Source organism: Procambarus clarkii, chromosome 28 (genome assembly GCF_040958095.1).
Source record: "Procambarus clarkii isolate CNS0578487 chromosome 28, FALCON_Pclarkii_2.0, whole genome shotgun sequence".
In the NCBI taxonomy this organism is placed as follows: domain Eukaryota; kingdom Metazoa; phylum Arthropoda; class Malacostraca; order Decapoda; family Cambaridae; genus Procambarus; species Procambarus clarkii.
Genome location: NC_091177.1, coordinates 7403657 through 7418656, shown reverse-complemented (window position 1 = coordinate 7418656; position 15000 = coordinate 7403657). Strand labels below are relative to the sequence as shown.

General features: G+C 44.9%; 1 protein-coding gene across 1 annotated transcript in view; it reads left to right on the top strand.

Moving 5' to 3' along the window:
* Positions 1-15000, top strand: part of LOC123754907 (uncharacterized) — a 189589-nt gene that overhangs the window by 166938 nt on the left and 7651 nt on the right. Inside the window, exon 2 of the mRNA XM_045737244.2 lies at positions 13344-13694. Within this exon, the coding sequence (XP_045593200.2) occupies positions 13344-13694 (351 nt within the window). The remainder of the gene's footprint in view (positions 1-13343; positions 13695-15000) is intronic.

Below are 15000 nucleotides of genomic sequence, written 5' to 3'. Positions count from 1 at the left end.
TGGGACACCACGAGCGTAGCTCTCATCCTGTAACTACACTTAATTACACACACACACACACACACACACACACACACACACACACACACACACACACACACACACACACACACACACACACACACACACACACGTGACAAACACACCAAACACTCGCCTTAAAGTGCTTCTGTGAGAAATCAAGCTAATCGATTGTTTTGCGTCCGACAAGAGACGCAAAACAAAGACTTCCTTATCCTCCTCCTTTCAACCAATCAAGGATCAGATGGAGCCGTTTGTATCTTTGGCCCAGCCAATCAGGATTCAAGACGCGAGTGTCGCGTATTCCTTTCCACCAATCACCAACATGAAGTTATGTACATGTTATTGTCTTGAGGTAAGATCTTATTTCATGGTGACGTGACTTAAATCGGCAGCAAACACATGCTGAGTGAGTTGTTGATAGTATAGACGATGCTGAGTGAGTTGTTGATAGTATAGACGATGCTGAGTGAGTTGTTCATAGTACAGGCGATGCTGAGTGAGTTGTTCATTGTACAGACGATGTTGAGTGAGTTGTTCATAGTACAGACGATGCTGAGTGAGTTGTTCATAGTACAGACGATGCTGAGTGAGTTGTCCATAGTACAGACGATGCTGAGTGAGTTGTTCATAGTACAGGCGATGCTGAGTGAGTTGTTCATAGTACAGGCGATGCTGAGTGAGTTGTTCATAGTTCAGACGATGCTGAGTGAGTTGTCCATAGTTCAGACGATGCTGAGTGAGTTGTTCATAGTACAGACGATGCTGAGTGTGTTGTTCATAGTACAGACGATGCTGAGTGAGTTGTCCATAGTACAGACGATGCTGAGTGAGTTGTCCATAGTACAGACGATGCTGAGTGAGTTGTCCATAGTTCAGACGATGCTGAGTGAGTTGTTCATAGTACAGACGATGCTGAGTGAGTTGTTCATAGTACAGACGATGCTGAGTGAGTTGTCCATAGTACAGACGATGCTGAGTGAGTTGTTCATAGTACAGACGATGCTGAGTGTGTTGTTCATAGTACAGACGATGCTGAGTGAGTTGTTCATAGTACAGACGATGCTGAGTGTGTTGTTCATAGTACAGACGATGCTGAGTGAGTTGTTCATAGTACAGACGATGCTGAGTGAGTTGTTCATAGTACAGACGATGCTGAGTGAGTTGTTCATAGTACAGACGATGCTGAGTGAGTTGTTCATTGTACAGACGATGCTGAGTGAGTTGTCCATAGTACAGATGATGCTGAGTGAGTTGTTCATAGTACAGACGATGCTGAGTGAGTTGTTCATTGTACAGACGATGCTGAGTGAGTTGTTCATAGTACAGACGATGCTGAGTGAGTTGTTCATAGTACAGACGATGCTGAGTGAGTTGTCCATAGTACAGACGATGCTGAGTGAGTTGTTCATAGTACAGAGGATGCTGAGTGAGTTGTTCATAGTACAGACGATGCTGAGTGAGTTGTTCATAGTACAGAGGATGCTGAGCTGCCCGGTGTGTTGTGTACAGTGTTGAGAAGTCACAGGTGACTGTGCATGGTGTTATCAACATGTGCTTCAGAGACAAGTACAGTCATTTCCTTAGCCAGGAGCAGGGGCCAGATTCACGAAACAGTTACGCAAGCACTTACGAACCTGTACATCTTTTCTCAATCTTTGACGGCTTTGTTTATAATTATTAAACAGTTAATGAGCTCCGAAGCACCAGGAAGCTGTTTATAACAATAACAACAATTGATTGGCAAGTTTTCATGCTTGTAAACTGTTTAATAAATGTAACTTAGGCCGTCAAAGATGGAGGAAAGATGTACACGTTCGTAAGTACTTGCGTAACTGCTTCGTGAATCTGGCCCCCTGGGCTCCCGGACACATTCCCTTCGTGGGACTCACGGTAAGTGACCCAAACAACGAAGTCGTAACAAGTACAACTCTTCATCTACCTTTTGAAATCGGAATTGACATATTCTCTGTCCTAAGAGAACCACAGGTTTATTCTTAGAGCGTGTGGCTTACTCTTAGTCTGTCTGCTATCCTCAGCTCGTAAGTGAAGCTCCAAAACCATAATCAAATGGAGCTCATATGTTATCTTCAGAGGTTATCTTGAGATGATTTCGGGGCTTTTAGTGTCCCCGCGGCCCGGTCCTCGACCAGGCCTCCACCCCCAGGAAGCAGCCCGTGACAGCTGACTAACTCCCAGGTACCTATTTACTGCTAGGTAACAGGGGCATTCAGGGTGAAAGAAACTTTGCCCATTTGTTTCTGCCTCGTGCGGGAATCGAACCCGCGCCACAGAATTACGAGTCCTGCGCGCTATCCACCAGGCTACGAGGCCAGGAGATTGATTGAATTCTATCGAATGACGGCACTCAATAAGCTGGGCTTGGTTCCTCGAGCCAATTTAATAGAACATCTTTATGGCATCTGAGGCTTCATCACTCTATTAAGTGGAAGAAAACTTATCCTTCAAGCTTTGCTTGGAAGGAGATCCAATCCTTCATCACTCTACGGTGTTATGGCCAAGATATCATATATTTTAAGTTATGTCATAGAAGAGGTTTTATTCTTTATTCTGCTTTGGACAAGAAATCTAAATCTTCATCTTAGGTTTGGCAAGAAATCTGATCCTTCATACAGCATTAAGACAGACATTTCAGGCAACGTTGAATCATTTGGGGTATCATTAGGAGGCTCTAATTTCTGTCGTATGAGAAGTGCCGGACCAACCGGGCTGTGATGGATGTGTGGGCCTGCGGGACGCTCCAAGCAACAGCCTGTTGGACCAAGTTCCCACAAGTCAAGCCTGGCCCCCGGGCCCGAGCTGGGGAAGTAGAAGACCTCCCAGAACCCCATCAAGCAGGTACATTTCAGGCAATCCTTTATCAAACTGTGGACGGGTTATTATTATTAACATCTTTATTGACAAAATAATTACAATTTTGCCTAATCTGAGGATTTTGATAAGGTCTTATTAAAGTGAGGATAATGCTAGGTATTCACTGTCACGCAGGACAGAGGGTCATACACAAGACAATAGGTCTAAACTGTAGGCTGAAGCACATATATATCATGGTTACAGTCAATGTTTTAATGTGTGGATATGTGAAAACAACTTTCTATTGTGCACTGCCACACAAGGGCAGAGATGGGTTCATAAGTGATGCAGCTTAGAAGTAATATAAATAAAAATTGTCCTTCATTCTTTAAAATGGACAAGCAACGGGTCTTGATAACGTGCTCAACGGGGAACTTGACTTGGTAAGAGGTTCCAGGATGATGGTATCCTGTGGTACCTTGTCCCATGCTGACCCAGTACGATGGTATGTTTTTTTTTCATTATTAATATTTTCTACCACAGACGTGGCCACACATTTACAATGCTAACCAGCATATTACATTTTCTTCTGTCCTCCAGTGGACAGGGTGAGAGATGTGTTAAACATATAGTTCAGGGATTTATTGAACAATCAACCACAGAAGGTGATTGTTGTGTTTGTAAAAAGCTAATCTAAGCTACATAGCTTAAGCTTAAGCTAAGAGGGAGGCGGTCGGCCGAGCGGACAGCACACTGGAGTTGTGATCCTGTGGTCCCGGGTTCCATCCCAGGCGCCGGCGAGAAACAATGGGTAAAGTTTCTTTCACCCTATGCCCCTGTTACCTAGCAGTAAAATAAGTGCCTGGGTGTTAGACAGCCGTCACGGGCTTCTTCCTGGGGGTGGAGGCCTGGTCGAGGACCGGGCCGCGGGGACACTAAAGCCCCGAAATCATCTCAAGATAACCTCAAGCTACATGCGTGAGGGGGTGGTGGTACCTGGGACTGGGCTAGTGTGGTGGTGAGGGCTTCACACCCAGCTGTGGACACGTTATGGATGGAGCGACGCTCAGCCTTCAAGGCTCGTTATTTTATGTGCCGCGCGGGAGGGAAAATGGAGAGGGAGGAATAGATGGAGCAAGAAGGAAGGAAGGAAGGAAGAAAGAAGGAAGGAAGGAAGGATATAGAGAGAATGGAGAATTAGGGCAATTCGAGAAAACGAAGGAGGAAGATTATTCAGGCTACACAATACAAATGAAATTATGAAGCATATTGATCATTTGGTGCAAATTGCACCAGAGGTGCAATTGTAGGACCCACCCCGGAGGTGGGTCCTACATCCAGGGTCCAGGACCCAGAATGGAGGCCTGGTCGACGACCGGGCCGCGGGGACGCTAAGCCCCGGAAGCACCTCAAGGTAACCCTCAAGGTAACCCATACTATATACACACACAAATGGTGCAAGTTATTATTTGCAAGTTACACACACTTGCAAATACATTACGAACGTGTACATCTTTCCTCAATCTTTGACGGTTTTGGTTACATTTATTAAGCTGTTTACAAGCATGAAAACTTCCCAAACAACTGTTGTTATTGTTATAAACAGCCTCCTGGTGCTTCGGAGCTCATTAACTGTTTAATAATTGTAAACAAAGCTTACAAAGATTGAGAAAAGATGTACAGGTTCGTAAGTGCTTGCGTAACTGCTTCGTGAATCTGGCCCCAGCTCCTTCCGCGAATTTGCGATCCATGACTCCCAATGGAGTCTCTTAGGTATTCTGGTAGTATTTCATTCATTAATTCACCTGTAGCACTGGTCGAGGATAAGAATGCCGGCAATGCTAACTGTGTCGCCTTGCGAATACCTATACCCCTGAGTCTAACTGGGAACGTTGCTTGGTCCTATTGGTCGTCTTGCAGGGAGAGGTTTAACACTTTCATAGGTTATTGACTTTAGGAGTGAGTCATATTCTGATAATTTTGTGCTGTCGAAGGAGGGAACACACCTGAGTATAATAGGTAAGTCTGGGCAAAGCCAGGCACCTTGTGAAGAGGTACGAAGCGTCGTGAGCATCCAAAGCCCCTATTCTTCCCTCTATCCTCCTCAGGTCGTTCAGTTTTTCTTCGAGGACTACCTCAATGGCACTCGAGCCCAGAGGTGCCCCTAGCAGCACACTGTTGGTGGGAGCGGATCACTGGGCTCCTGGCAATACGGTTCGTACTGCATCTATGATTGGTTGGCTGGATGAGATGATTTCACACTTTGATGGATTTAGGGTGAGTCCTAACTCCTCTCCCTTAGATTTCATCAGCTGTAGATCCCCTAGAGGGGACTCCTGTGTCCCTGCCAGGGTGCCATCGTTCCAGGAACCAGATGTTGAGTTCGCTGTACAACCTGCTTGTGATCTCTTTAGCAGCCATGCAGAAAAGGAAAGGGGCAAGTGGGTCTCCCTGCTGGACACCTTCTGCAGACACAACTTCATGTTCCACAAACAACAGTGTCGATTCCCTACTGTACCCTTGCTGAGACGAAGGGAAGTAGACAAGAAAAGCTTGTGCGAACTGCTTCCAGTACCACATCCCTTTATACCTGGTTGAAGGCATTTTTAAAGACTAATTTAATTAATGCCTTATTTTCTAGGAGGTGATTAATATAGGCTCGCGCTGCATGAGCTGCTGCTTCACAGCCATTAGGGACACCAGAACCTAGCTGATGGGTCGAAGCATCGAAGCAGCTTCTGTGCGGATGTTTCTGACAGCTGCCCTGGCAACGAGGCGCCGAAGTGCATTACCCACGGCAATGGGTCTGACTCCACCATCCTTCTTCTTAAGGGCACAAAGGGATGCTTCGAAGAAGAAGAGTTTAATTGTATCTGGGATCACCCCAAACAGGCAGTCGTTGACAAACGTCGTGACCTCTGACAGTAGTGTCTCGGCAACTTCACCGAGAACTGGGTTAGCCATCTCCTTGAGGTGGTGAAACCTTACTTAATATTACCCCCTGCTGAGCCTGGCGGAAATGACATGGTGGATTTGCATTCCTCTGACGCTTGGAGGAATAGAGGTCCCATGTCTGGGACATTTGTGTCCCGAGCAGTGGGTTCCCATGGTACTCTGTGAGGGTGCTTCTCTCTCAGTGAGTCGGCAGTTGCAGTATTTCTAGGGGCGATTGTTTCTTCACTGGTAAGTAACCTAATTGCCCCTTACTGTGTTGCCCTCTTCAATTTTCTTGGTCACTTGTGTTCCTAGTTTGAAATTGTCATCGGAACTCTTATATATATATATATATATATATATATATATATATATATATATATATATATATATATATATATATATATATATATATATATATAGCAGCCACCTTCTATTAGTTAATATACATAGGGTTACCACCTCTGGTTGTTTGAAGGGACCCTTAATCCTCGAGGAAGAGGATATGCAGCACCCGGGGGAGCCTTGTCGGGCTCCCACGTGCACTGGCACATATTGTCTTGTCTTCTCCTACCACCCCCCTTATATATTGATATTTAAAGGGAACTTTATTGTACATGATTTTAAAATGTGACATTAACACACAAACAACAACACGACCATTACAAGTAAAATGAAAAGCACACCAACGGGATACCTTAATAAGAGTCACAGACAGATTCGATCACTGCTGCAAGTCAAGCACCTCTTCGAACTCCTCCGAGGATGGACTCGTGCCCAAGATGCAGCAGCCATTTTCCCTCCCTCTGAATTGCGACACTGAGGCACCGGAACAAGAAGCTTTTCGCTCTTGGATCTTTTGAACCACTCTGATCAATTTGTCGCCCAATTCCTTCAGGAACTTCAGTTCACATTTTCCCCACGAATCGAGCGGACCGATCGGAACAAAGCTGTAGCAGTGTGCCAGATCTCTGTATTCGATGGCTTTCTGCGTTTCCCTGAAAGAAGCAGCGCCGCCCTCTTCTTGTGTGCTGTGGTGGAGGTATAGGTACTGGTCAGTGTGGCAGCGCACGTGTAGTCCCACAGACTACTTTCCATCCTTCCTAGGAAGCAAGGTGACCCTCATCTGGGCGCTTCTGAGGTTCGTTGGGTGTGGTTCTCTTTGTGCTGGGCAGCGGGTTGTGGCGTGTTTCCACGTGTATATATGAAATAATACACATATTCTCATCTCTTGCCTGATGGCTTCAGGGGAAGGAGATCCATTGTAGCTGTGTGCTCTGTAAATGTATATTTCCGTGCAGTGTAATGCTCTTCCTCCTCCATTTGAAAGTCGTATAGCACAGCAAGTCGACTCGTGCAGTGGAAACCAGGAAGTCGTGCATGTTTTAAGGAAATGTTGCAAGCGTTGTGGCAGGGAAGCCAGGGAGAGGGGGCGAGATTCTCCTGGCTTTTCTCCTTCAAAAACAAATTATATATATATATATATATATATATATATATATATATATATATATATATATATATATATATATATAGAGAGAGAGAGAGAGAGAGAGAGAGAGGCATACGTATATATATATATACGTATGTATATACATACATACATACATACATACATACATACATACATACATACATACATACATACATACATACATACATACATACATACACCTGTCTTGGTCCCTGTTTTAGTGGGCAGTCAGCCAGTCGTCGCGGGTTCTATCTGGCTGGTGCTTATTCCCTCTTCTTTCTCTTCTCACCAGGTTCTCTTCCATCTGTTCCACTCGAGACATTAGCGTCTGTTTCCTTACACGCGCTGCTTCTATTTGCCCCCATCAGTAAATAGATACCTGTGAGTTAATCGGCTGTTGTGGCTTGCATCCTGGAGAGTGAGTAGCCAGTGGTAAGCTGAGGGGTGGGTGGCTGTCTAAGCCTCGTGACGTTTCTCTTCCCCTCTCTCTCTCTCTCTCTCTCTCTCTCTCTCTCTCTTCTCTCTCTCTCTCTCTCTCTCTCTCTCTCTCTCTCTCTCTCTCTCTCTCTCTCTCTCTCTCTCTCTCTCTCTCTCTCTCTCTCTCTCTCTCTCTCTCTCTCTCTCTCTCTCTCTCTGTCTCTCTCTCTTGCTCTCTTCTCTGCCTCTCTATCCTCTCTTCTATCCTCCATTGTCTCATCTCTCCTTACTTAAGACCCGACCACTGGTGTTGACATAGGCTTATCTGGAGGTTGTTGACGTCTGAGCATGTGCTGCAGTTCTCTTGTTGTCCCGTGACCCAACAAGAGAGAGGCTGTTGTGCGCCGCTGGGGCGGGGACAGGGAGGCGTCGGGGGGTAGGCGGGTAGGGGAGGAGGGAGAGGCACAGGGAGAGGTGCCATCTATGAAGGGCGAGTGTGAGTGAAGAGTTAAAAGTGTGGTGGAGAGTTTTTGTTGTCGCGAAATTTCGCTTATATGCAGAACATTAGAGTTTGTTCGTGTGTGAGTTTGTGAATATGAGAGTAGCCCATGTAATTCATGTTAGACAGACAGACAGACAGACAGACAGACAGACAGACAGACAGACAGACACAGACAGAAAGGAGGAAGATACGAGTAACTGGAAAGAAATCTTACTTGAACAAGTTTTAACACTGAAGGTTAAACCTACTCATGGAACAAGAATTTATTTTGGTAATCCCAACAAGAATTGAGATCGCCTTCAGTGAAAGAAGTGGAGGAATACAGCAAGTGTAATAACGTGAGAGCAAGACATCCGGCCACCCCCTCCCTCCTGCCTTCCCCCAGGGGGAGGGTGAAGGGAGAGGGGGGGGGGAGGAAGACCCGGAAACCTACCCTCAACAAACTTCTCTCTCCGGGAATTCTATCCTGGATCTGTAGCCGGGCGGGATTTGTAATCAGAAGAGGCCAATCACGTTGTAATCAAGAGTGGAAGCAGCTTTAGGTATTGCCCCATTCCTCCTTGTCCCCCCCCCCATCCCCCTCACCCCCATCCCCCTCACCCCCATCCCCCTCCCCCCCCCCCCCCCCCGCCTCATATTAGCCAGCCAATCACTGTAATGGTTGCCAAGTTATCACGGCACTTCTGCTGGAACGGGATCCAAGACTTCCTCTGATTGGTCGGTTTTTATATAGGGGGGGGGTTCCTCTCTTTCAAGTTCGAGTTTTTACCTTGTATTTTTTGTTATCTCGTCTGGTGCATGGGGTAAATGGTCACATGCAAGGTCAGACGTCAGCTCCTAAGCCCTTCCTCCTCCTCCTTCGTAGCTCTTTCCTCGTGCTCCACTGCCTTTCTTTTGTACAGTCCCTTAGTGTTTTGTCTTTGATGCCGAGATTATCTTTTCAGATTTACAGTACTCATCTCTAGTTGAGTGTGCTTACTGTGTATGCACCTAGTTGTATTCATCTAGTTGTGCTTGCGGGGGGTTGAGCTCTGCTTTTTCGGCCCGCCTCTCAACTGTCAATCAATCAACTTTTACTAACTACTAACTAAATTTTGTTCACACAAAAATTGTGTTTTGTTCACAATTTGTGTACTCACCTAGTTGTACTCACCTAGTTGTGTTTGCGGGGGTTGAGCTCTGGCTCTTTGGTCCCGCCTCTCAACCGTCAATCAACAGGTGTACAGATTCATGAGCCTATCGGGCTCTGTCATATCTACACTTGAAACTGTGTATGGAGTCAGCCTCCACCACATCACTTCCTAATGCATTCCATTTGTCAACCACTCTGACACTAAAAAAGTTCTTTCTAATATCTCTGTGGCTCATTTGGGCACTCAGTTTCCACCTGTGTCCCCTTGTGCGTGTTCCCCTTGTGTTAAATAGACTGTCTTTATCTACCCTATCAATCCCCTTCAGAATCTTGAATGTGGTGATCATGTCCCCCCTAACTCTTCTGTCTTCCAGCGAAGTGAGGTTTAATTCCCGTAGTCTCTCCTCGTAGCTCATACCTCTCAGCTCGGGTACTAGTCTGGTGGCAAACCTTTGAACCTTTTCCAGTTTAGTCTTATCCTTGACTAGATATGGACTCCATGCTGGGGCTGCATACTCCAGGATTGGCCTGACATATGTGGTATACAAAGTTCTGAATGATTCTTTACACAAGTTTCTGAATGCCGTTCGTATGTTGGCCAGCCTGGCATATGCCGCTGATGTTATCCGCTTGATATGTGCTGCAGGAGACAGGTCTGGCGTGATATCAACCCCCAAGTCTTTTTCCTTCTCTGACTCCTGAAGAATTTCCTCTCCCAGATGATACCTTGTATCTGGCCTCCTGCTCCCTACACCTATCTTCATTACATTACATTTGGTTGGGTTAAACTCTAACAACCATTTGTTCGACCATTCCTTCAGCTTGTCTAGGTCTTCTTGAAGCCTCAAACAGTCCTCTTCTGTTTTAATCCTTCTCATAATTTTAGCATCGTCCGCAAACATTGAGAGAAATGAATCGATACCCTCCGGGAGATCATTTACATATATCAGAAACAAGATAGGACCGAGTACAGAGCCCTGTGGGACTCCACTGGTGACTTCACGCCAATCGGAGGTCTCACCCCTCACCGTAACTCTCTGCTTCCTATTGCTTAGATACTCCCTTATCCACTGGAGCACCTTACCAGCTACACCTGCCTGTCTCTCCAGCTTATGTACCAGCCTCTTATGCGGTACTGTGTCAAAGGCTTTCCGACAATCCAAGAAAATGCAGTCCGCCCAGCCCTCTCTTTCTTGCTTAATCTGTGTCACCTGATCGTAGAATTCTATCAAGCCTGTAAGTCAAGATTTACCCTCCCTGAATCCATGTTGGCGATTTGTCACGAAGTCCCTTCTCTCCAGATGTGTTACCAGGTTTTTTCTCACGATCTTCTCCATCACCTTGCATGGTATACAAGTCAAGGACACTGGCCTGTAGTTCAGTGCCTCTTGTCTGTCGCCCTTTTTGTATATTGGGACCACATTCGCCGTCTTCCATATTTCTGGTAGGTCTCCCGTCTCTAGTGACTTACTATACACTATGGAGAGTGGCAGGCAAAGTGCCTCTGCACACTCTTTCAGTACCCATGTGTGTGTGTGTGTGTGTGTGTGTGTGTGTGTGTGTGTGTGTGTGTGTGTGTGTGTGTGTGTGTGTGTGTGTGTGTGTATGTGTGTGTATGTGTGTGTGTGTATGTGTGTGTGTGTGTGTGTGTGTGTGTGTGTATGTGTGTGCGTGCGTGCGGGCACGCGCACGACTTAGTATTCTCACCTAGGTGTGTTTCGGCTCCTGGGCCCCCAACCTCTCGATCGTCAGCCAACTGGTTTACAAGTGACATAATCCTTTGGCCTGTTATTTCTATATTTGAAACTGTGTACGGAGTCTGCCTCTACTTCTTGCTTCATTCCGTTTCTTTTCAGTTTTGTCGCTGAATAATTTTGTCGCGAATAAGGACCTCAAATCTCAAATCAAACCTCAAAATGTGAAATGTGATCAAGCAACTTTACAGAACATAAGGAGCGCCAATGGAAGCTAAATGGAATACTTAATTACCATATGAGTATTAAGGTTCGTCTTTCCTGGCTTCGTGTTCGAGTGGGCTTCTTATTGCAACTATGATGCCATGTTAGAATTGATAATGGTATGGTTGGTGTGTGTTTCATCCACCGCCTCTGATATTTAAGTTCAGAACAAGTGTAGAATACGACATACAAAATTTGAAAGAAAAAATGGTCAGCCTATATACACACCAACCCTAACCTAACTTAACTTAACCAACCCTAACCTAACTTAACTTAACCAACCCTAACCTAACTTAACTTAACCAACCCTAACCTAACTTAACTTAACCAACCCTAACCTAACTTAACTTAACCAACCCTAACCTAACTTAACTTAACCAACCCTAACCTAACTTAACTTAACCAACCCTAACCTAACTTAACTTAACCAACCCTAACCTAACTTAACTTAACCAACCCTAACCTAACTTAACTTAACCAACCCTAACCTAACTTAACTTAACCAACCCTAACCTAACTTAACTTAACCAACCCTAACCTAACTTAACTTAACCAACCCTAACCTAACTTAACTTAACCAACCCTAACCTAACTTAACTTAACCAACCCTAACCTAACCTAACCTAACCAACCCTAACCTAACTTAACTTAACCAACCCTAACCTAACTTAACCTAACCAACCCTAACCTAACTTAACCTAACCAACCCTAACCTAACTTAACTTAACCAACCCTAACCTAACTTAACTTAACCAACCCTAACCTAACTTAACCTAACCAACCCTAACCTAACTTAACCTAACCAACCCTAACCTAACTTAACTTAACCAACCCTAACCTAACTTAACTTAACCAACCCTAACCTAACTTAACCTAACCAACCCTAACCTAACTTAACTTAACCAACCCTAACCTAACTTAACTTAACCAACCCTAACCTAACTTAACATAACCAACCCTAACCTAACTTAACTTAACCAACCCTAACCTAACTTAACCTAACCAACCCTAACGTAACTTAACTTAACCAACCCTAACCTAACTTAACCTAACCAACCCTAACCTAACTTAACCTAACCAACCCTAACCTAACTTAACCTAACCAACCCTAACCTAACCTAACCTAACCAACCCTAACCTAACCTAACCTAACCAACCCTAACCTAACTTAACCTAACCAACCCTAACCTAACTTAACCTAATATAACCAAACAAAATATAACTTAACCAACTCTAACGTAAAAAAGTAACTAAACCCAGCCTTACCTAGCACAAATTATCACAAAAAAAGGCGTTTGTTGTGTCGACAGCCTTTGCTTTTGTGTGCTTTTGTTTGTAGGTTTATACAAGAGGTTTTGAAGGAATACGTCCCTGTATGCCTCCCATATACCACACTCTGTCCTGTATGGAGTTCTGTCCGGTACCAACAAGGAGTTAGTGTCCATTACTGAGACATCCGGGTATGTGGCCTTGTAGATTCACACTCATTTATTTATTATGCACCTCATACCCATATCCCGTGGGAGGTGGGGGGGAGGGTTACAGAGGCACATAATGGGCTCAAGGACTGAACCCATTAGTTCGTTTAGCTAAGCAAGTGACAGTTTTGTGAAGGTAGTTAAACAATTGTTAATATTACATGTATATGAACATATATATATATATATATATATATATATATATATATATATATATATATATATATATATATATATATATATACAAATACATATTAATCATCTTTTATATCACAAGTGATTCAACAAGAGGCTCACAACAGTCACTATACAAGGCACTTTACATCTATGGTGAGTCACACAGTTACTAGTCTTGCTCCACACCCACCCAACTGGGCGGCAGTTTAACAGTCATGTGCAGACTGCACCTACAGTGAGCACATTTTGGCTACTTCGCCAAGATTCCCGGCAGTACATCATTATGAATGAAATACTTACACAATTCTTGGACACCATTGATAGTATTATCTCTGAATTCCACTATTTTTTTTACATTAAATTACATAATGAGGCAAAGTATGCGAATAGTTCTGCTGACAGAATTTTGTTACATATAGTCACATGTACATTACAGAGGTGGCCGAGTGCCTGCACATCACGAAGGTGGGCGTGCCGACGCCCGTGGCGGTGGGCGACGGTGGGTGGCTGGAGTGCGAGTTTCTGGACGAGGGCGAGAGCGTCTACGCCCTCAAGTGGTACTTGGGTCTGGACGAGTTCTACCGCTGGACGCCGGCGGAGAACCCGCCGGTGAAGACCTTCCCGGTGAGAGGCGACCCGCTGACGGTGGACCCGGCGGCGTCGCACCGGGGCCGCGTCAGGATACAGGAGGTGACGCTTGCGGCTGCGGGCGTCTTCCGCTGCGAGGTCTCCGCCGAAGCCCCGTCCTTCCACACGGAGTCCGCCGTGGCCACCATGACTGTTGTAGGTCAGTGTTACCTGCGTCTATTGTCTTATCTTTATTTACTGAAGGAGGCCACTTGGGCTGAACGGTAGAGCGACGGTCTCGCTTCATGCAGGTCGGCGTTCAGTCCCCGACCGTCCAAGTGGTTGGGCAACATTCCTTCCCCCCGTCCCATCCCAAATCCTTATCCTGTCCCCTTTCCAGTGCTATATAGTCGAAATGGCTTGGTGCTTTCCCCTGATGATTCCCTTCCCTTCCTAAAGGAGGCAGCGTACCCTGCAAGTACACTGCGGTACCTGGGGCCACCATTCACTAAGCATTCACGTGACCACTTATGAAACCTGTGCATCTAACCTCGATCACGTTCTTAAACAGCTTGCAAATGCAGCAAAGTCGCTCTCACTCAATGTTATTGTTGTTAAAGACAGCTCGTTGCTCATTTTTTTTTGTTTAAATAAAATCTATCAAGGCACATTGATTGAAAAACAAAAGGATGTACAGGTTTCGTAAGTAGTCATGTAAATGCTTTGTTGAATCCTGACCTAGTTTAAGACATGTTGGTATCTGACTGAGAAATATAACTGCTCCACTGCGCTTATATCATCTGTATATATCATTATATATCCAACCCATCCTCCTGTTCTGGCAGTACTTATAGTGACGACGAGAGCCATAGTGTATATACCGACGAAATTAGAGAGTAGAAATCGGCACTATTGACTTGGGACAAACCGAGAAACTATTTTCTACTAATGTTGCTTTGGTGAATTATACCAACCTAACTTTAGCTTCCTAGGGCTCACACTCGATACCCGAGCCCTAATATAGTACATATGTGTGCTATACTAGGCCTAGAAATGTTTAAATTTGTTTTTTTAACTTCATTTGTTATCAAATAGTTCTTTACTAGTTAGCATACTACTATCTAAAAGCTAAGGACGTACGAATTTGTGACTATTGACGGTGGTTACAATAGGTACTATGTAATTAGGAGGACGGGTTGCAGGATACCACCTGCGGGTATCAGTGTATCAGTGTAACATCTGTATTTATCAGTATAACGCCTGTCAGAATTAATATCTGCAGGTGTCAGTATAATACCTGCACGTGTCAGTATAACATATGTACGTGTCAGTATAACACCTGCACGTGTCAGTATAACATATGTACGTGTCAGTATAACACCTGCACGTGTCAGTATAACATATGTACGTGTCAATGTAACACCTGTACGTGTCAGGATACTCATTACGTAATTATTTAAACAAGTAATCATCGAACAGTTTTTAACGCGTCACCTCACTCACAGTGCTCTTCCCCCTCACAGTGC